Below are 22,261 nucleotides of genomic sequence, written 5' to 3'. Positions count from 1 at the left end.
CGGGTGGGCTCCCAGGAGTGGTAGAGGCTATTGTCACCGAAGTCTGGTGTGGGTCTCTGGGAAACCTGGACCCTGTTCTACTCCTGTGTCTCTCAAGTTGCTCTGATCGGGTTGTTTGGGGTGCTTCATCTTACTCTTGGTACTGGAGTCCATTGGCGAGCTACAACCATCCCAGAGCTGCATGCCACCTCCACAGCATATCCTGGGCCCGGAGGGGTGTCTATGTGGCTCGGTGGAGAGAGGCTATCCTCAGCTAAGGTGACTTTCTGGGCGGCCCTCAGGAACCGGTGCCCAGTCCTGTACTCGAAGTTCACCATGGAAGAGCAGGAGATCCCGCAGGCAGATCCTCCAGGTTAGCGGCACTGACGCATTTGTACTTCTATTCTTGCTAACACTCTCTTGCCCGCCCGGTAAAAGACAGTCAGCCACCTTTGCAGTTCCTGCAACCACAAACCCTAGTCCTGGCAGTCCAGGGGGCAGAGGACTAAAGAGTCCGGGTCACACAACACTGACCCACCTTGCGTCCCTGGATCTCTGGGTCATTTGCTTGCCGGAATTGTGCTGAGGGTGTCTGCGCCCTAAACGCACCACCTGCTACGACAGCGGCAGGGGCGGGGAGCTGAGGCCACAGGTCACTGAGGCGCGTCACTGCACGCGCAGGACCCGCCCCCGGCCCGCCCCCAGCTCTAGGCGGCCGCATTTAATGGTGAGAGAACGCTGGCGGCGGCTGGCTCTTTAGTGGCCCAGCGCAGCGGACCGGTTAAGCCAGCATGTCGGGGACCCGAGCCTCCAACGACCGGCCCCCCGGCGCAGGCGGAGTCAAGCGGGGGCGGCTACAGCAGGAGGTGGCGGCGACAGGCTCCCGCGTGACCGTGGTGCTGGGCGCGCAGTGGGGGGACGAGGGCAAAGGCAAGGTGGTGGACCTGCTGGCCACGGACGCCGACATCGTCAGCCGCTGCCAGGTGCGGGCCAGGCGCCGAGTCCCTCCCCAACCCGCCCAGCAAGCCTCCCCCTTCCCTGGGATCCAGATGAACCCTGTCCTCCTGTGTCCTGAGTGGGTCACTGCCTTTCGGATTCCTCCCCTCCAGGAGCACCTTCCCCTACCCCACTGCCTAAACCCTTCCTTCCCACACACACACCCTCTCACACAAAGTTCTTGTCCTCCCACCCACCCATCCCCTCCCCAGGGCAATGGCAGGGGCCCGAGCTAAAAATACAAGTTGCTGAGTAGGAGACATGGGATCCTTAGGGATAGGGTGTTCCAGGGCAGTGATGGTGGGCCCTCTGGTGGGGAGAGCCCCACTGGGGTGAGTCAAGGTCCCCTAAGACACCGCGGTGGCTGAGGGCTGCTTTCTGGGCAGAGGGTGGGCTCCTGAAGCAGAGTTCACAGGGGTCCTGGATGACGTGGGGCAAGGAGGAGTCACAGATTTCCGGGCAGGGTGATCTAGTGGCTGGTAGTGCTCAGAGACGGACTTCCTGCTCTTGGTCAGCTGCAGACTGCTCTGAGCACCCACGCTTGTGCTGACTGGCTCTGGACAGTGGGCTAGTAGCCTGGCCTCCTTAGGTCCCTGGTGGTGCCATGCTGCTCCTGGCAGCCACACTGCTTCTGGGCTGTCAGCTCTAGCAGAAAAGGTTCAGGTTGAGGGAACACATCCTGTTATGACTGGATTTGGAGCTACACTTATGGCTGCTGACCTAAATGGAGGGGGGACACCTGCTGGACTTCCTTCTCCCTGGTTCTATGGCTTTCTTGCTGAGTTCCTTTTGAACTCGGAGCAGGGATTCGGGGTCTGTGGGCTCAGGAGGCAGAGCTTGGGGTTGAAGATTTCTGGAAAATTCTCCTATTCTCTTGCCCTGTTCACTCCTCCCTCCTGAAGTCTCTAGGTCCTGAGGACAGTCCTTGGACCCCTACTCCCTATGCCTTGCATGCTTTGTCCAGCTCTGTGTGTGCAGCCGGGGTATGTACACTCCCAGGGCTCCAGCTAGGGTATGTACACTCCCAGGGCTCTGTACGCCTTCTCTCCAAAGTGTCCCAGTACCACATCCCCACCCTTCCCCTGGTCATTTGCTCCTGTGGTGCCTCCAACCCCTCCTTCCAACTTGCTGATGTTGGTCAGCACTGTCAGAGAAGCCCTGTGGTGTGCCTTGATGGTCCCAGGTTCCACCTCCAGCTGTGGACATAGTTCTGGTGGGGATGGTCCTTCCCTGCTCTATCTATGCCCAAGTCAACATGCCAGGCCCAGATCCCCACTACTTGACAGCCCAGCAGACCCAAGAAGGTGCTCCCCTAGAGAACAAGGGAAGGAAGACATGGCTCCCTTCCAGTCTCTAATGAGCTAGTAGGTCAGGAGCCACTGATAGAGCTCCTCTACAGGTAGGGACACTGAGGCGCAGGGTTGCAGATGAAACTAACTGTCCCTTTGGGTCCTCTATAGCCTTTACCACAAGCCACCATGATGGCACAGGCCTGCTTTCCTTCCCTTGACTCCGTGGAGAAGGCAACTGAGCCAGAATTTCAACGGGCACTACTCAGCCCCCTCTGGAAGGCACCTCAAGTCCTTTTCCCATGGGTGCCCAGCTCTGGTCATTGCAAAATCTTTGGTCAGTGCAGTAAAATCCTTCCTGCACTTGTCTCTCTCCTCAGTTGGGGCCCTTTTGCCTGCCACTGGCCTCACATTCTCCCTGGTCTCCTGTCCCCATGGTCACCCTTATGTGATCAGAGGCTGGCAAGCTGGGAGTCTAGGCAAATTGCCTCTGACTTTGGATGGGTGCGTGAACCAAGTGAAAGTTCAGAGGCCTGCCTGAAGCCTTGGGCCCACTGGCTAGGACAAGATTGCAAGTCAAAGTCCCCCCCGCCCCCGTAGCAAGTCGGCTACTTAAGGAGGCTACAGTCAGCTAGGTTACTGGTTCCTTGGGCTCCTGGAGAATGACCTGGCCTAGCACCTGGGCTCGTCACTGCTCTAAGTGGCAGTTGTGACCGCGGGGATACCCTGGTCTCTGGCAGGCACAGGCAGTCTGCTAATGCTCCATGCCTACAGGGCTAATCTCCAAATCTGGCTTCCACACCTTTCTGTGGCCACAGACACTTGTTGTAGCTCTCCACTTTACCTACGCTGGTCTCTGACTCTGCTCAGTCCCGACAGCTGCTCTGCTTTCTTGTTTTGCCATCTTGATTAATTGGGGTCTATGGGACAGAGTGCAGTGTTGAACCCCAGGAGCACCCTCCAGCTAGCACCTCTGGGCTTAGGTCCTGCCTGCTTCTTTTCTTTGCCTGTAGGTCCCTGCTCCGACATGGTTTAAGCTCCATCCCTGCTCTTGACGCTGTGGGCATCCTCCCTCCACCCTGAATCTCTGAGGCTGCTGAGGGCTGCATTGTCCTCCTTCCGGGGTCCCCTACTGCTCTTTCCCCCTTCACCCCCTTCCAGGCAAGCCTTTCTGACCTCCTGCTCGAGGCAACATTGCAGCTCTAGGCCATCACTTGCCTTTTGTGCTGGGGGATTTGTTTTCTCTTCCTCTTCCCTGGAGTCCCAGGCATCTCTGCCCAGGTTTCCTTTTTCTGGGTCCTCCATGTTTCCTCCTCTGCTGCCTGACTGGCCGGCTGTGTCCACTGTTCCCTCAGATGAGCCCGGTGCACCTGTTACTTCGTGGGCATCTTGACCGCCATCTCCTGACGCACCCCACTGCTGGCCGAGGCTCTTTCCTTCATCCCCATAGTACTCTTTCTCCGATACTTGTGGTGCCTTGCCTGGCATTGCCAGGCTGCCATGCAGGCCTGTTGGGATTTAAAACTCTCCTTCCATGTAGTTGGAGGGTCAGAACCCTCAGAGTGTTAGGTCATGTTCAGTACTGGGCTGCTCTGGGGGCTTGCTTGGTATGAATCCACATACCGTTCCCATGTCTGAGGCTTCTGTCCAGCTGAGGTCACCCTTGTGGAAGGGTTGGCCTCGGGCGGTGGTGAATGAACCACAGGCCATGAACCCCAGGGCTTTCTCTAACAGTGTAGCACTCTTAGAGCTGAAGTTCTGGGTGAGGACCTGCCTCGCAGTCTGCAGGTATTCTGGCACCTTGTCCAAGGGACATGCATGGCCGTGGGTCTTAGGCTGCTCCAGGAGCCTCTGGCAGGTAAGAGGAGTCACTGCTCCGTGCTGAGAATGCCTAGTGTTGATTCCAGAAGCATGTCTCTCTATGGCTGTACTTATTGATGACTCTGATGGCCGGTTTCTCCAGGAGAGGATTCTCAGGGTTACACAGCCCCACATTACCCTGGGCAAGACCTTCATACTTCTGCCCAAAGCTATTCCTCCCTATAAGGAAAGAAGTAAGTGAGCTATAGGTCTGTGAGCAGATCTGGAAAGGAAGTGAAGGCCTTGACCTCCCCCCGCAGTAGCCCTTAGAAGGCAGGCCTTGAAGGGAGGGGCACCATCAGGTTAGAAATCTGGCACAGGGCAGGTCCCAGGGCAGGAGCTGTGGCAGACACGGACAGGAACAGGACGGTGACTAAACCTGTGACATGTTAGTGGCCAGGCTCAGTCCTGCAGTCACATAGCACCATCTAGGGCCTGAAGGACAGCCAGAGTTGACAGAGGGATGGAGAAACCACTGCAGGTGCTGTAAGAGTGGGGATGAGCTTAAGTAAACTGGACCCCAGTGCTGCAGAGGCCCTGGGAGCTAAACAGCGGTTCCTTAGACTGCCCCTTGGGTGCACAGCACGGTAACACACGTCACTCTGACATAGCCTTCCCTGCTGGCCCTGAGGAGGACAGAGGACTCCTAGCTATCTCAGCCATCTCATTGTACCCTACCATACTAGGGCTGCAGGTACCAGGCCAGAATAGGGAATGAGGAGGACTGGGAAGGCAGGAGCCCAGAGCACCCTCTGGTGGGAGGCAAAGGCCACAGCTCCCTGTCCAAGGACCTGCAAGGCAGGGAAGGTCCTGGCCTAGAGGACAAAGGTAGGAGAGGCTAAGGATGACCTCAGAGATGTGTTATAAGTGCCCTGAGTCCACACACAGATCTCTTGGGTAGAGGGGCCCAGCGGGCCATGGAGGTCTATTTCAAGTCTCTGCCCAGGAGGGCTCTGGGTCTGTCCTGGAAGGAGATGCTGGGACACCAGCTGGTGGCATGCAACTTTGAGGTCCGCTGCTTAGCTTAAGTCTATGCACTGACAGGACCCTGAATAGTTAGGATCTGTGTCCAGACAGCTACAATATGGCTGTAGGAAGAGCATTCTGGACATTGGGGCTGGAGCTCAGGGTTCTGGGGGCAGGTAGGCTCTCCAGCTACAAGATAGGCGTGGGTAGGCGGAGGAAATGAGTATTGGTTTCTGCAGTGTATGTCCACAATCACTGCATATGCAACCCATTCAGAAGGTGCCCCTATAGGGCTGCACCAGAACCCTTCCCTGCCTCACACTAGAGACATTGGGTCACAGTACAGGGCATAGCAGAGGTCCGGACCAAGCTGACCTGGGATAGGATCTGGTTTGGCCCTGGTCCCTCTTTGTTTGCCCAAGACAAAGGTCTCTTGTCTTAAACTCTTGGATACCAGGGTCTGGGGGTTCTGGGTGACTAGCCAGACTGTCGGAGAGTGCTAGGGGGATTGCAGTGTACACAGGGGACTCAGAATGATGCTGTAGAGGAGGATCCTGGAGACACCAAGTGGAGTTGCTGTGTCCAGCAGGCACCATGATGCCCCGACCCTGGGCTTGCAGCCTGATCTGAGTTCCTGTGGTACAGACATCTTGAGGTATGTGCTTTGGGCTGTCCATGTAGCCATTCCCCTTACCTGGCCGGTGGTGAAAGGTGTCACAATGTACCATGGTGGCCATGCCTCCGAGGGCACTGTTCCACACTCCTCATACTGTAGGTGGAGAGAAACTGCCCTGCCTTTGCTGAAGATCCTGAAGGCTCTACCCAGGACCCATTTGCAAACGTAGACAGCTGGTCATCTTCCAGTGGACCTGCAGGGTCCTGAGCAAGAGCTTGGCTCTAACATCTCAGGTCTTCCTTAGTGTTCAGCACCTGTGGTCGTCCTTAGCAGAAGGCTCCCACAGCAGGGCAGGGTCACAGCAGGCCTCTGGGCTGTTCCTGACATACATTGGCCACTTAGCACTGCTGGATTTCCCCCCCCCCCCCCGAGGTTGAGGGTAAGTTAGATGCTGGGCTCTAAGATGCCCTGGAGCAGTCTGAGGCTGGCAGAGCTCTCCATCCCCCAGAGCTGGAGCCGACAGCACCACAGGTAGCATTTCCTCACTTGTGCAGACCCCCACAGGGTCCTCAAGAGCTTGCCCACTTAAGGGAGCTGCTGAACCTCAGAACCAGAGTTGACCTCGCTTCTCCTCACCCCACCTCCCGCATGGGGGCTGAATCTGATCAGCTGTACTAGGCAGGTCTGAATGTCCCCACCTTTTCAGGGCTTGGTGACTCCCATCATGCCCAAATTTTATTGAATGTCTGGCCCAGGTTATTAAAGCCAAAGAAAAGGCATGGGAGGGTTTGTCTCCACCCCCACCGGCTGTCTCTGTGCAGCCCATCAGTCTGAAACCTCAATGGGAAGAGGGAGCCATCACCCTGGGCTCCACAGGGCTGCTGAAAGCCCAGTGTCCTGGGATGGTGTATGCCTTAGCAGTGGCTGTGCCTAATGCCTGGGTGTTGCAGTGGGCACTGGTGCTGAGGTCATCTGATATCTGTTGACCCGTGATACTAAGGCCTGTTCCCAGGCACCCGTGTTTACCCCAACACAGACAGGCGGGTGGCTTGCTGTCTGTGTTCTCAAGCCAGCTGACATGGGCCTGGGCACTCGAAGAGAGGGTGGGGCAGAGCGTCCCACCTAGGGTGTCTGGGCTCCCTGGCCCTAACCACAGTGGAGCGCAGGTTGGCCGCCTTGCTGTCCCTGCAAGCCCGCCAGCCCAAGCAAAACTCTAGGCTCCGTTGCAAGCTTGTCTTCTCTAGGGGCCTCAGTTTCCCCATCTGTTCTTGGACACCACCTTGACTGCCTCAGGCAGGAAACAGCATTGTGGGTGTTCACATATTTTGGGAACTGAAAGGGGGCGGTGGCCGTTCTGCATCTGCTGTGGCTGGAGTCTCCAAACCCTAAGGCTTGCCAAGGTTCCTCAGGGGCCATTCTGATGGTCTGACCTCACACGCTCAAGAGCAAGACACAGGCATCTGCTGTGACCGACTGATGGCAAGTTCAAAGCCAGGGCTGCAGGTATCTCCCTCAGCTCCACCTCCATCATGCCCCACCCACAAGTCCTCTCTTCTTCCCAGCAGCCCCTCTGGGCCCTTCTTGCAGTTCACCTTCTAGCGTTCTATCTGGCACGCTCCACGTCACTTCTCCTACTCCATGGGCAGTCCAGTGTCACTATCACCTGCTCACAGAGCCTAGAAGGCCAGACGGCTAAGTACTTCGGGTTTCCCAAGGAGGTACCCTCATGTTCCTGGAGCCAACTAAAAACCGGGAGCTCCCTGCAAGTCATGTTGAAGAGAGTGCCTCCTAGATGGTTTCTACCCTTTACACGGCAAACTTTCTTTACAGGCAGAATTGTGTCTCAGGGGTTTCAGAACAGACTGCACAATTGTGCCTTCCCTAACAGTTGGGTACCTGGGCCCATGCCATGAAGCTGGCCTCTGGTTGACCCATCTCTGTCATCTGATGCCATCTACATGGTCATAAACTTCTCAGAGAGCAAGCAAGGAGCAGGAAGCTTAGGCATACAGGTCTGTGGCCTACCTTAAACCATGTGGAAAATGAAGTCCTTGGAGGGAAAGCCCTTACACAGGATCTCAGCATCAGCGTTCTCTGCCTCCTGCCTCAACGGAGGAGCTGGTAGGCACAACTCTGTCCAGCACATTGTGCATGACAGGTGGTCACAAAGGGAGGTGAACCTTCACTGAGGGTCTTGCTTGGGTAGGCAAGGGAGATGTGGGAGCTGAAACCACCTCAGCTCTTTCAGCAAGGTAAACAAAGAGACATGTGTCTGGCCTGTGTGTCTTCCAGGAGACGGGCCAGGGAGGTGATCTGGAGCTGAGCTTCAGAGTCCCTAGGCTGAAATGAGCGCCACAAGGGTCAAGACTAGAGACCAAACCCAAGTGCTGAGCCCCATTGCACAATCGGGGGGACCACAGTGCTATCTGCAGGTGAAATTTGGTACTGCAGGTCATAACTCTGCTGACCTTTGAAAGCCTGACCGCAGTTTGTCAGCAGCGGTTCTCTACCTGTGGGTCGCAACCCCTTTGGGGTCCTATATCAGATATTTACATTATGATTCATAACAGTAGTAAATTACAGTTTTGAAGTAGCAAAGACATAACTTTATGGTTGGGGTTACCACAACATGAGGCCTGTATTAAAAGGGCCACGGCATGAAGAAGGTTGAGAACCCCTGCTCTAGAAGGCACCATATGCAGGGTTGAGGTGCCTGGCTTAGAGGACATCAAGTCAGCTTGGAAGCTAAGTCTGCCACTCCCTATACCAGTCTGTGTTCCCCCTTGCAGACATCCATGTAGTGTGACCCTTCCACCTATTCATGGCTTCAGCCTGACCCATTGTGCCTTGCCTCCACCCACCTACCAACACACCCAAACTACAAGTTCCTGATGGACAGAAACTTATTAAGAAGCCCCGGCAACCCCACGTGGGTGACAGGCTACCACAGTCGAAGGCAAGAAAACTTTGGCGACCCACCACCATGGTCTCTATTTTTTCATGGACACCAGCAACCTCTTGTAGCCTGGGGACACAGTGTCCAGGGTGTGGAGCTGTGTGCTCGTGGTCAGGTGGCTGACTAATGGAGGAAGGATGCTGGAGCCTGAAACCCAGCCTTAGTGCTCGGTCCTCACCCCACCCTGAAAACCCTAACTCAACTGACCTACCCTATCAGCTCGAATTCCAACAAGGAGCCTCCCTGGAACAGGGTGACCTAGGAATCACCTTTTCCTTTCATTTTTATCCAGGACAGAGCCCTGCTGAAGAGGGCAACAAGTTGGGTTGTGAGGTCTGGGTCTGTTCTTTCCACAGGGATTGATCCTCAATCCCTTACTCCTCCCTGGTGGAGAGGGGTGCTCGGTAAGGTCCACCTGCCAAGGCTGCACTGAGCCGTGGAGCAAGGCTGGGCCAAAGCAACCCCCACCTAATCCCTGGTCATCCCAGCATCAGACACTAACTCAGCCCAAAGCCCTGACCACTGACTTATATTGCCCAAGCCGGACCACTGCATAATACTGGGGCCTCAAACACCATGTAGGGAGAGAGCTGGCTCTGGAATTGTCTGCAACACTCAGGTACCAGTCACTCACTTGAGTTTCTGTTCCTAGGGGGGCAACAACGCTGGGCACACAGTCGTGGTGGACGGCAAGGAGTATGACTTTCATCTGCTGCCCAGCGGCATCATCAACACCAAGGCCGTGTCATTCATTGGTGAGTGCCCCGCTAGCCTCAGCCTGACTTCCTGAAGGAGGCTCCCAGTGTGTGTGGAGAGTGTGGGAGGTCTCTTTGCACAAACCCTGGAGCTGGACCTCACCTGGCCTGCCCTGTGTGCTCATCTGGAGCTCCCCACCCAGAAAGTGTCCTCAGAGTATGGTCTCACTGGAAGTCAGAGGGGGCAGGAAGCTGTGTGCAGTATACAGAGCGTGTGTGTGTGTGTGTGTGTGTGTGTGTGTATGTGTGTGTGTAGAGAGAGAGGTGAATGAGAGAGAGACAGAGAGCAAGAGTGTGTGTGTCTTTAAGTTCATGTATGTATGTGTGTGTTTGTATGTGTGGGGTGAGTATACAAAAGTGTGCCTTCAGAGTGCATGGGCCTGGGAACAGCCTGGGCATATTTCTTGATGCTGCCTGGGCTGTCACAGCCATTACCACTCAGGCAGTTACTCCAGATGCCTGAGAAGGCTTCTCTGCCCCTGGTCTCTCTAGGTGGTGCTATCTCAGCCCCAGCCCCACTTGTCCTCATTTTTCTAGCTCTAACTGACATACTTGAGGCTTAGCTGACCCCACATCTCAGTCAGGAAGCAAAGGCAAAGTATTGCCTGTCCACGACCAGCGGATAACACAGATCTGACCCGCTGTGTAGGAGCAGAGGAAGGAAATCTGAAAGGTAGGGGCTTGGGTGGCTAGAGTCAGAGCTCAGACTTCATAGACCCCTTCTCTCAAGTACATGCTGTCTCTAGCTCTCCCGGTAGAGTAAGGTGGTGGTGATGTTCACCTTCCACAGTGAGGAGCCTCAGCTGCTAAGGTGGCCTGTCTACCTGTGTGCCCAGCGGAACATCAGGACAGTGGTGCTGTCCGTCCCTCGGGAAGGCTGCAAGAAACAACCTGCCAGCCTGGTTCTCCTTCATCCAGAACCCTCAGTGGAACAAGACAGCACTGTGGAGATGCACATGACACATGCTTCCTAGCCCAGAGGATGGCTTGGAACCCACAGCAAGAGGGTGGCTGGCAATTGACTGGGAGCTCACTCGAGAGCAGAGGGGCCATAGTCATCGCAAAGGGTGCCCAAAGCAGCCGCTCAGCAAGAGTACCAGCTCATGTTGCCCCTCAGCTTGCGACACTCCTTGACTTTGCTGTGGGGTTATTTCAAGATGCTATGGCATTTGGGTGACCTTTTGTGTTCTCTGTGGCTTGTGGAATCTCTGAGTCACTCCGATTTGGACTAGTCTCCCACCTCCCTCTGCCAAACCTTTGCCATGGCCAGCCCCATGAGGCTGGTATAGGATTCCCCCAAGAGCGATGATGGTCTCTGTTTGCTAGAATCTCCTCAGCCCAGATCCTATACTGGCACGCCATGTGGGCTACAACAAGGCCACCTTCACTTTCTGAGCTTCTGACTCTAGCTGTGTGAAATAACTCTGAAGATCCCATGTTTGCTTTTCCATGATAAAGAACAGCCCCCAGGGTGCTGGTAGGATTCTGGAAACCTTTAGGTTCCACATTTCTCCATTGTTCCTATTTTCTTATTTTTATATAATTTCAATAAATGGAACTGCTTCATTGAACCATAATTACACATTATAAAATCCACCCACTGTAGGGACTGGAGAGATGGCTCAATGATTAAAAACACCAGCTACTCTTCCAGAGGACCTGTGTCTAAGTCCCAGCACCCACGTGACAACTCACAGCCATCTATCTGTAACTTCAGTTCCAGGACACCTGATACCCTCTTCTGGCCTCCATGGGAACCAGACCCCATGCTGTAACGGTAGTTTTGAGGCCACCACGGTTGATTTCAGAATGTTTGGGGATAGTAGAACGCTTTGGTCAGTCAGAAGCTCCCTGTGTCACTGGCCTTCGGTTGTCATCTAGGCAGTAGTTTCAGTTTGTGTTGCTGTTTTGCTTTGCTCTGCTTTGCTTTGCTTTTTGAGACAGGGTCTCTGTAGCCCATGCCAGTCTTGAACTTGCTCCAAAGCCAAGCCTGGCCTTGAATTCCTTATTCTCACACTGAGTGAGAATTAACTGTGTTAATATGGGATTTTGAGACATATAACCAAGACTGGCCCCAAACTCATGGTCTTCCTGCCTCAGCCTCCCAAGCGTAGTTCATGCTTCTAATGGGCTTTGACCCACTGTTCTGGGGTCAACTGAAGAGATGCAAAGTCAATCCCCTTAGATCAGGATGTGTCCTGGTGAGTTGGGCAGAGGGGAGCTCTGGAGGCACACATGGGGTGGGAGCAGCAGGGGCAGGGACCCTGGCATCCAGGTGCCTTCCGCGGGGCTAGAGGGAGGACTTCTTGCTAGGTTGACTTGGAGCGGAGTCTCCTGGGTTTGGCTGCTTTTTAATTAATGATCATCTTGGCCTCGGGTCCCTGCACGGCCCCTCTGTTCTGGTTTGCTGTGGTCACCAGGTCTCCACATGGAAGACTTAGCCTCTACTCTTGTTTGCTTTCTGTTGCTATGATAAATCACTCTGACTAAAAGCAACTTGGGGAGGAAAGGTTTATTTCGCTTACATTTCCAGGTCTCAGTGCATCACTGAAGGAAGTTGGGGCAGGAACTTAAGTAGGATCCAAAACAAAACCATAGTGGAGCTCTGTTCACCAGATCTCTCACTTTCTGATCATTCATGCTCAGCTTTCTTTCCCTTCCTTCCTTCCTCCTTTCCCTTCCTTTCCTTCCTTCCTTCCCTCCCTTCCTTACTTCCTTCTTTCTTTCCTTCCTTTCTTCTTTCCCTTCCTTTTTTCTTTCCCTCCTTCCTCCCTTTCTTCTTTCCTTCCTTCCTTCCCTCCCTTCCTTCCTTCCTTCCTTCCTCCCTTCCTTCTTTCCTTTCTTTCTTTTCTTCTCCTCATCCTCTTTGTTTTTTTTTTGAGACAGGGTCTTTCTAATGTAGACCAGGCTAGCCTCGACTCATAGAGATCTGCCTGTCTCTTCCTCCAGGCCACTGTGATTAATGGCATGCTCCACCAGACCCAGCCTCAACTAACTTTCTTATACAGTCCAAGCTCACCTGCCTAGGCATGGCACCATGCACGGTGAGTTAGGCCCGCCTACATCAATTAGCAGTCAAGATAATGTCCCATAGACATGTTCACAGGCCAATCTGATCAAGAGTTTCTTCAACTGGGGTTTCTTTTTCTTGGGTAATTCTAGGTTGTCAAGTAAATGAAAAAAACTAACCAGGACCACCTCTATAACTGCCCTTGCTTCATACCAGTTGGGGGCTGAGTGGACAGCCTCCTTGGACACTCCTTCATTTGCCTGCATTTGAGGGTCCTCCAGACCTCCTGGCTTGACAGCTCACTTCCCTTAACACTAAGAAACTAAGCATTTGATAGCACAGGTCTTCATCCACTCACCCTTCAGAAGTCTTGCTAGACTTCAAGATTTGTCAGTTATAATAACCTGCTGTCACCATCAGGGCAGGCTCCATGCTCAGCCCCCCTCGGGCAAACCCCCAGGATTGAGGTGTATGGGGCCATCACACCACTGGCGGCAGAACTCTCCTTCCCCCACACCTACATTGTGGAGCCCTAACCACCTGCTCGCCCCTCCACTTCCCCGGATTCCAGAAGCCGCTCTTCTGCTTTCTGTCTTCATGAGCATGGCACCTCAAGATCCACCTAAGTGGGTCATAGTGTTCGTGTCTTCACTGTCTAAGCCCCATGTCCCCAAGTACAACTGTGTTGTTGCATGTGATAGAATGACTTTTCTCATGCAGCACCTGGGTCTGGGCACTTGAGTCTCTTGCAGCTGCCATCTGTCAATACCATCTGAAGCATAAATGTCCAAGACCTAGGACATGATCCTGTCCCTTGTGTTGCAGGCAATGGTGTGGTCATCCACTTGCCGGGCTTGTTTGAAGAGGCGGAGAAGAATGAGAAGAAGGGTAGGTCATCTCCCCACCCACAGGCCCATGGCCTGCTGAGGTCCTAGCTGACTGCTCACTGCATGCTAACTGTGCAGAGTGGAGAGTGGAGTCCTCACTCAAGGGCAGCAGCTGGGCAACCCACAGTCTCCAAAACTGCTGTAGGCCACTGCCTTGGCATCTCCAGCCCCTGGAGTTTCAAGGCTCTGGCTATCCAGGAAGGAGGCTGATGCAGGGGGAGCTCTAGCATGGCTGTGGTGTCTTTTGGGTTTGGAGTTCAGAAGCCTCAGTAAGGAACAGGTGCCAGGACCGTGGCTGCTGTGCAATGCATGTGGTCCTTTGGAACCTGGCGACACTGAAGCCAACAGTACTTGGAAGGATGGCCCTCATCACCTAAGATTGCACATACCAGTGATCTCTGCCATGTCCCCACAGGGCTGAAGGACTGGGAGAAGCGGCTCATCATCTCTGACCGGGCCCACCTTGGTAAGGTTCCCATGGGGCTCTGGGAGTGGCCCTTCCTTGCTCCCTCCACCCAGAGCTCAGGAGACCCTGGAGGACCTACCTGGTCCCATATGCTGCTAAGCTTACTCTTTTTAAGGGGCCTCAAGGTAGGAGCTAGGTCAAAGCCAGGGACATACTTGGTTACCCCTTTGTGGAGCCTGGGACTCTGGGATCCCAGTACCTACTCCCAGCCAGGGACCTGCTAACCCCTTCTCCTGATACCGTTCAGAAAATGAAGTCCCTCACACACTGTCCTCTCTCCTCTCCTATCCACACGCCGGCCGCTGCAACAGTGTTTGACTTCCACCAGGCAGTGGACGGACTGCAGGAGGTACAGCGTCAAGCCCAGGAGGGGAAGAAGTAAGTTCCTCACGCCACCCTCTTCCTCTTCCTGGGACCCCAGTTTCACAATCTGGTGACCTGGTACAGGTGCTGTCTGAGCAGGAGAGAGGGCAATCATCAACCGACTTAGGGTCCCTTGAGAATAAAACCTGAAAGAACAATAGGGTCGTCCAGCCTTGGGCAGGGGTTGTCACACCCTGGCTTGGTTGACTGTCACTACTGTCTCTTGCCACAGCAACACCACCCTGACCATGTACACATCTCACAGGAAAACATAAGAAACACTGAAATGGCCTGACACTCTCTGCTTGGCAAACAACCACCCCAGCTCCCAACTTCGGCTCTTTCGTGTAATGTTTGCATTTTTGTCCATTCAGAAATGTTTGTTAGGACTCCAAATATGCCAGGGATGCATGTGGGAAGCAGCCAATAGCCACATACACACTGCACAGGCACACGGAGCTCACATACATGCCAAGGCACATTTGCTTATACAGTTATACAGATGAGCACTCATATGTATTTGCCTGTACACATGGGTACACATGTGCCTGCACACCTGTATATATGCATTCACACTCACACGTGTACTTGCACTTGCATAGGTAATTCACACAGCACACTTGCAGTCACATGGACACACTCTCACATGAATGCACAGAGCAAGACACAGGGGGCAGCAGTATTTGATTGATTGAGGTCACCTGTGCAGACTTTAGGGCTAGGTATGTAGCTCCAACACTCCTACAGTGTTCTTGCTGCCAAACGAGAGGGCAGCCAGAGCACAAGTGCAAATGCTTAGAGGTCGGAAGACGGGAGAAGCTTGTAATGGATCCCACATTCCTGCACCGTGATGCTGTGTGCTCGAGCTGTCCAGGTGTCTCTGCAGCAGCCGAGCCCCAGACCCTGCTACCTCTGCTTAGCGGCCTCCTTCTCACCTTCCGGCCTTAATTCATGAGGTGGAGCCTGAGTCTGCTGGAAGCTGGGATGGGGTCAGCAGAGCTCCTCAGCAGCACCTACTCACATCTTTCAGCATCGGCACCACCAAGAAGGGGATTGGACCAACTTACTCCTCCAAAGCTGCCCGGACGGGCCTCCGCATCTGTGACCTCCTGTCCGATTTTGACGAGTTTTCCGCCAGGTAAGTCTGCCCCACCCTCCCACAGCTCAGAGGTAAGTCACAGAAAGGTGGTGGGAGACATGATGGAAAACAGAGCCCCCGGGTCCAGTGTGGGCCCTCAGAGGGTCACGGTGAGGGTTGCCTGTGCAGATTCAAGAACCTGGCCCACCAGCACCAGTCCATGTTCCCCACTCTGGAAATAGATGTGGAAGGTCAACTCAAGAGGCTCAAGGTAAACTGGCCACCACTGGGCCAGACGCTGGGTACGTAGGGGTGGGGCAGACCTCTCTGTGGCAAGGGAGCTGCCACCGAGCACGCAAGTCCCAGACAGGCACTACTGCCAGCTGTCAGTTTTGGGGGGCTGTGTAGACCCTGCCCCTCTGCAGTCTCATGTAGTCGCATGGTCCTCTCAGGGTTTTGCTGAGCGAATCAGACCCATGGTTCGAGATGGTGTCTACTTCATGTATGAGGCACTTCATGGCCCCCCCAAGAAGATCCTAGTGGAAGGAGCCAACGCAGCCCTCCTTGACATTGATTTCGGTGAGTCCTCCTCCAGGCAGTTCCATCCTGAGGGGCTCTCACGTGCCCTTCTGCATCTGCCTGGGACTATGAAAACTCATGGAACAGGTGCGTGAAATAGGTCACCTTCCAAGGCCACAGAGCTGCCCATACCCACCACTATCAACCCATTTCCTGCTCGCCTAACTTCAGCCAGATAAAGGGAGCACCAATGGCTGAATTAAGGTGAGGCTGAGAGGCCAGAAATAGGACAAGAAAACCTTGCAAGGCCAGGTACCTCATGTCTCCAGCCCCGTGTCATGCCAGTCTACTGCCCTCATTGTTGGGGAGGCCAGGCCATCTCAGGGCAGGCTCCTGTGTGAGCCATACAGCATCCTATGTAGGCCATTGTCCCAGGTAGGACCTCAGCTGATGGCTCTAGTAATTCCCACAGAGGGAGTCCAACTGCCCTTTGCTGAGAAGGTCCCTTGGGCCCTGGGATCTACAAAGGGTGATTGGTAGTCACTGACTGTTCTGTCCTGCAGGGACCTACCCCTTTGTGACTTCTTCCAACTGCACCGTGGGCGGCGTGTGCACAGGCCTGGGTATCCCGCCTCAGAACATAGGTGATGTCTATGGTGTAGTAAAGGCCTACACCACCCGTGTGGGCATTGGGGCCTTCCCCACGGAGCAGATCAACGTGAGTTCCAGCACAGGGGTTGGGTGGAATATTTGGGATTGCACGGTGGGCAGGTGGAACTTCAGGCATGCTGAGGGGACCCTGCAGAAAAATTCTCCATGTCCTACTGGGGTCTTTTTACAGCACAGGCTCAGAGGTGAAGGTGTTAGGGACTTTGAAGAACAGTCTGTTTCTGTACCATCAGCAACACAGTTCACAAAATGTGTGTGTGTGTGTGTGTGTGTGTGTGTGTGTACATGTGTCTGAAACTCCCTCTTCCACCAAGGCCCACAGACAAGTGGGAATCCTTCAGCACTAACTTGGAGTTGAGGCTGAGTGCAATGTCCTCTCCTCAGCTCTCTAGCCTTGGAGCAATTCTGGAAGCTGTTGAGGCCTCAGAATCTTCTGGGCCTTCCTTCCCTGACACCTGATTTGGATGGGTCACAGCTCTTGTCCCAGGAAAGAGCCTGAGTTGGGGCTATTTTCAGGGTGGGAATAAATCCTGCTCCCTACCCCAAGCTGCAGGACAAGGCCCACCCTCACTTACCCACACGTAAACAAGAGGAAAGAAGGGGAGCTGCCTGAGCCCCAGCAAACAGGCCGGACCTCTGGGGTGCTCTGGAAAAAGTGCTGCCTTCTTAGCGTCATGCTGGGGAGCAGAGCCCCATGTGTGTACCTCAGCTTGACGGAGATGAAGAAGAGAGGAAGCCAGGAGCACAGGAGACAGTGGGCACCCACCACACCTGTCCTGGCCAGTGCCCAACATGGCCGGCACAAACAGTCCTTTATTCTCACATAGGAAATTGGAGATCTGCTACAGAACCGTGGCCATGAGTGGGGGGTGACCACAGGCAGGAAGAGACGCTGCGGCTGGCTGGACCTGATGATCCTAAGATATGCTCACATGGTTAATGGCTTCACTGCGTAAGCAGCCCTTCTGTACACTAGCACCAAGGTGTCAGCAAAGCTATATCACATAGGAGTCTTCTCTGATCCCAATGCCCACAGGGCAGGTGAAACTCACCTCAGGGGTTGGGGCCCCAACATGTGTATGGAGTCTTTCCATCCCATCAAGCCCCACCCCCAAGCAAGGCCAGCACCAGGGAGTGACATGGAGGACATAAGTGTGAAGCGAACCCAGCACAGGGATGTTCTTCCATCCTGACCAATCCAAAATCACTGCAGTGGCCATCTGAGAGTTAGTGTGAGCTGGCTGGGCGTGCAGCACGGTGTGGGGCCAAGTGCAAGGTGAGGATGATCTGCAGCTGAGCTACCAGGCTGGAGCAGAGCAGGTTTAAAAGAAGGGCATGTTTGGGAGGATGTGGGGGTGATGGCCACTGGCTTTGTCTGCAGAGCTTGGGGACATTCTACAAAGTACAGTGGTATTTATAAGCCAGAAGGACTTGTCATTTCTAGAAGACTTGTCCACAGGAGGATTTGGGAAGAGGCACAGGCCTGGGTAGGCAGGCAGGGTCTGGATGCCTCTAGCAGGGCGGGGAGACAGACCAGCCCTGTAGCTCCCATGTACCTCTGAGAGTTGACTTAATACTCCTGAGGATACAGAACCCCAGTGAGAAAGGCTCCCTATGAAGAACCTGAAACCCTTCCCACAGTCAGGAGACACAGGTGGTGGTCAAGGTTGGATAAGAACCTAAAGCAAGGTACCCCTGCAGCAACAGCAGAGGCTTCCCAGGTCCCCCACCACTGTGAGCCTGCAAGGGAAAGCTTCCAAGGATGCGTTTAGTTGGAATGGTAGAACAGTTTTCTGCAAGAGTGTCAGGGAGCTCAGGGTAGACCACAGAGGGCCTCTACAGGTCTGATTGCTCAGGACCCTCTCCTGGGGACAGAAAAAGGGGTTGTAGGATGCTGGCTTCCCTGGTCCTTCTTCAGCTATGAAAGGGGGCCAAGGCTTCTCCGCCAGCGTTAGAAAGTGTCTGCTGGCTTCAAGACTTAACCAGAGCCTCCCTGGATGGAAACAGCTGACAGGTAGCTAGAAGTAAACCATGTGGCTGGTGAAGAGGTGTCTGAGGCCTTGTGAAGGAGATGCAAGGTGGCAAGGGTCTGCACCCCACATCCTGCCGAGATGAGATCATCTGTGAAGGCTGTGTGGAACGGGGGGGAGCCAAAAAGAGGGAAGGAAGGAAACCAGTACAAGGCAGTGCTGAAGGCCAAGGAAGGCCACTGCCATATTGCACTGGTCACAGTTCTGGAGCGGTGTTCAAGCATATCCATCCTGGAAAAGTGGAAAGAAAAGTGGATACCACGCTCATAGTCCTAGGCCCCACATGCCCCAAGCAACATGGACAACATGGTGGGAGCCCAGGCAGAGGAGGCACCCATTGACAAGAGAGAAAGCTCGGATTTCAGGAATGCTCCAGCTGCGGGAGATGAACAGTGGGTTCAGGACTTGGGCCCAGAGGAGATGTCCCTGTTCTCCAGCCTGTTCAGTGACTGCATTTTGCAAGGAATCACCTAATTTTTACTGTGTTCAATGCAAACAACAGGAGAAGGGAGAGGGTGAGAACCAGACAGAAGCAATGACGGTATGCTATTTCTCTGTTTTGGGTACAGGCTGGCCTTGACCAAGCTGGACATCCTGGATGTCCTGAGCGAGATTAAAGTTGGCATCTCCTACAAGCTCAATGGGAAGAGGATTCCTTATTTCCCTGGTATGTGAGAAGAGCCTGGGTTTTCCTAGCTGTGGGACACTTCTTGAGCATTAGAAAAGACATCCACTAGTTTTTAGGTGGCTAGGGGAGGGGCTTAGGTTCTAAGATGAGGGTCACTGCTTGCTTCCAAAGACTGGCAGACACCTGGTATAGTCCTGCAGTTTCTTGGATAGGCCTGGCCCATCTCTGGGAAACTCCAGGCCTTCTGGTGGCTTGGAAATGTCTTGGGACTGGGCTGAAATGAAAGGCAGTTGAGATCCCACCCTGCCACTTGCCCTAGCTTCCTGGGGACCCTCAGCAGCCTCAGAAAGGCCCACCTCCGAGGAGATGGACAGCCTGGACAGTCAGGAGACATGAGCGACTCTGAGAAATATGGATCGCTATGAAACATAATACATTTCAGAGGGAAAACCTGCTCTGTGGGTGAATTCCTTCTTTTGTGAGTTCCTTCTGCTGGGGAGAGAACTCAGGGCCCACCTGTGCTAACAGGTGCTGAGGCCCTGAGCTGTGTCCTTGTCCCTGGGTGGTATCTAAGGATCTGGTGTGGCTCCTGCACCCATGTGTCCTGTCTTTTGTTAAACACTGTTTTTGGCTTTTAATTTCTTGTGCATCTGGCCCGTCAACCTCAGGTCAGAGGTGTATCTTATCAGCTGAGACTCCCTCCCCTGCAGCATATTACAGGCAAACTGCCTCTTGCTTGTCGCCTCTCAGTAAACCCACACAGACTCAGTAGTACCTGGGGGAGCCATGTGCATCCTTGAGGCCCAGTCCTCTGGCCCTACTGACCCCTGACCTTTGAAAGGGTGACCCTTTAATTTGATAGAGTCCTGCTGGTAGCTCAGAGCTCTGTGGTGATCTGGAGTACCCAGTAAGTCACTATCTGGCTCTGAGGTTTGAGAACCCTTCTAGAGGCTGCCTATTCAGAATATTCCATCAGCAGGAAATGGTACATCCACTATAAGCCATGGTGTCCCTGTACAGAGCTGGCGGTGCCAGGGAAGAAGAGAGTTATATATCTGTAAGGATGCCTTGGCTTCAGGACTCTAGGATCCCTTATCATTTCCAGTTGTGTCTTGGAGCTCCTCCATTGACATTCTGTGGACACTAGGCAGATCAGTCAGCCAGTGTCTCAGAACTGGTCATGCTTCCTGGCTGGAAGGAACACAGCCAATGTTCGAGCCCCACCACAATCCCCTGCCTACTGCCCAGTGCTAAAAAGCCAGTAGGGCCCACTTGTCCTCAGCAGCTTCCTCCCTGCCGGGTCACCAGGTCAGATGACAATCATCCCCAGAAGCTGGACAGTCTGTGGGACCCTTCTGACCCCACTCTCTCCCACCCCCAGCTAACCAGGAGATTCTGCAGAAGGTGGAGGTAGAGTATGAAACACTGCCTGGATGGAAAGCAGACACCACTGGCGCCAGGAAATGGGACGACCTTCCACCGCAGGCCCAGAGCTATGTGCGGTTCGTGGAGAATCACCTGGGAGTTGCAAGTATGTGCCATAGATCTGTTCTTTCTACCCCCAGGCCCGAGGCCTTGGATACCCCAAGGGGCTGGTATCCCAACACAAGGCCTAGTAAGAAATAAGACCCCCCAGGTAGTAACCACATGAACGGAACAGATAGGAAGAGGTGGAGCTGGGAACAGGTGCCATCTGGGGAGGGTCCCTTCCACAGCTCCAGCCAGGTTGGGACCCAGCGACCCTGACTAGTGTGTAGTTTAGGGTGCAAAGAAGCAGGCAGGATGTCCCTGTCCTGTGGCTGTGTTTACTCTGGCACCAAGAGAAGACTCAGGGCTGCATCCACATGAGAAGGGTAGGACAGGGTGCTATGATGCCTATGAATGAATGGCCTGTTTAGGGCCACAATACCGTTTAAAATACTCCCCTTCTGGGGCAGGAGAGGCGGCTCAGCAGTTAAGAGCATCGTTGCTCTTGTGCGAACCAGGGTTTGGTTCTCAGTGTCCACATGGCAGCTTACAGCTACCTGTATCTCCAGTTCCAAGGGATCCCCTGTCTTCTCCTGGCCTCTGTGGGCACCGGGCTTGTACATGGTACACAAACATGCATGCAAGCAAAACACTTATCACATAATATAAAATTTTTAAAATTCTAAAAATTATTTTAAAAAATTCTCCATTTGGTGAACCAGCAGCACCTTTGCCAGGGGAATGAAAACCACATGATGCAGTGTTAAGGGGCATTTTGTAACATGCGTGCATGTGTGCAGAGGACAGCCTCGCCTCAGGAGTCAACTCAGGAACCAGGCACGCTAGCTACCTCTTTCTAAGACAGAAGTTCTCACTGGTGAGAGCTCAGAGAGCAGGCTAGACTGGCTGGCCAGTGAGCCCCAAGGCGCCATCTCCACCTCCCCAGTGCTGGGATTAAAATATGCCACCAGGCTAGCATCTTAACTTGGGCTTTTAGGATCAACGCAGGTGCTCGGGCTAACGAGGAAGCTCTACCAACAGGGCTGTTTCCCCAAGCCCGAGAAGCATTTTTTTTTTCATGGTCTCTCTGTTGTGCTCTTTGTCGCTCTTTCAGTCAAATGGGTCGGCGTTGGGAAGTCCAGAGAGTCCATGATCCAGCTGTTCTAGATGCCGAGCAGAAGCCAGCGGGCCACACTGCGCCGCCCCGCCATGAGCGAGCAGCTGCAGCCAAGATCCTCTGCGGCGCGGTCAACACCTTCAACGCGACAATCGGAAGCCACTTCCCATGCTTTTATTTTTCTATGTACGTCTTCAGCTCGACCCACTGCATTCTGCGACAATTTAAAGTGTGTGAAAGGAGCACTGTGCACACTTTTTAAAAATCTGCTTTTAAAATGAGCCTAAGTGCCTAAGTGCTCAACACAGGGGCCTTCAATGACTGATTGTCAATGGCATGTGTTTAGTTGGAGCCGTGTCGTAATAAACGTATACCCAGGAGCCACCGGGAAGTTATCACACCTGTCTTGACTCTGTCCTTATCACTCTTAATCACTTAATGGCAACCTTTCCCAGTGACCTAGTCTGTCTGCATGATGCCACTCACAGAGAGCAAACCCCAAGTTGCTGTATGAGGAGCGCTGCCCACAGCATTGGGTCTGTGAGACCCGAAGCAGAAGCCAGCAGAGCCAGGATCACACAAAGCGCAACTTACTGCGGACTTATAAACA

At 53.9% G+C, this 22,261-nt stretch overlaps 1 protein-coding gene across 1 annotated transcript; it reads left to right on the top strand.

Moving 5' to 3' along the window:
- Window positions 1–700: 700 nt before the first annotated feature.
- Window positions 701–22,049, top strand: Adss1 (adenylosuccinate synthase 1). Its single transcript, XM_048431424.3, has 13 exons — window positions 701–962; window positions 9,315–9,417; window positions 13,253–13,315; window positions 13,730–13,780; window positions 14,092–14,158; window positions 15,174–15,281; window positions 15,411–15,492; window positions 15,674–15,800; window positions 16,304–16,458; window positions 17,237–17,361; window positions 19,009–19,106; window positions 20,449–20,598; window positions 21,649–22,049. The coding sequence occupies exons 1-13, from the start codon at window positions 771–773 to the stop codon at window positions 21,699–21,701; spliced, it is 1,374 nt and encodes a 457-aa protein (XP_048287381.1). The 5' UTR covers window positions 701–770; the 3' UTR covers window positions 21,702–22,049.
- The last annotated feature ends 212 nt before the right edge of the window (window positions 22,050–22,261 follow it).

Source organism: Myodes glareolus, chromosome 11, assembly GCF_982192425.1.
Source record: "Myodes glareolus chromosome 11, mMyoGla1.1, whole genome shotgun sequence".
Lineage (NCBI taxonomy): Eukaryota > Metazoa > Chordata > Mammalia > Rodentia > Cricetidae > Myodes > Myodes glareolus.
The sequence above is the reverse complement of the archived record's forward strand: the minus strand, read 5'-3'. Positions and strand labels throughout refer to the sequence as shown.

Excerpts from the sequence above, each read along its gene's own strand:
- Adss1 (XM_048431424.3), top strand. The coding sequence starts at position 771 with ATGTCGGGGACCCGAGCCTCCAACGACCGGCCCCCCGGCGCAGGCGGA. Across the intron at positions 15,282-15,410 it reads TTTGACGAGTTTTCCGCCAG|ATTCAAGAACCTGGCCCACC; the intron begins GTAAGTCTGCCC and ends TTGCCTGTGCAG. Across the intron at positions 17,362-19,008 it reads ATGGTTAATGGCTTCACTGC|GCTGGCCTTGACCAAGCTGG; the intron begins GTAAGCAGCCCT and ends TTTTGGGTACAG.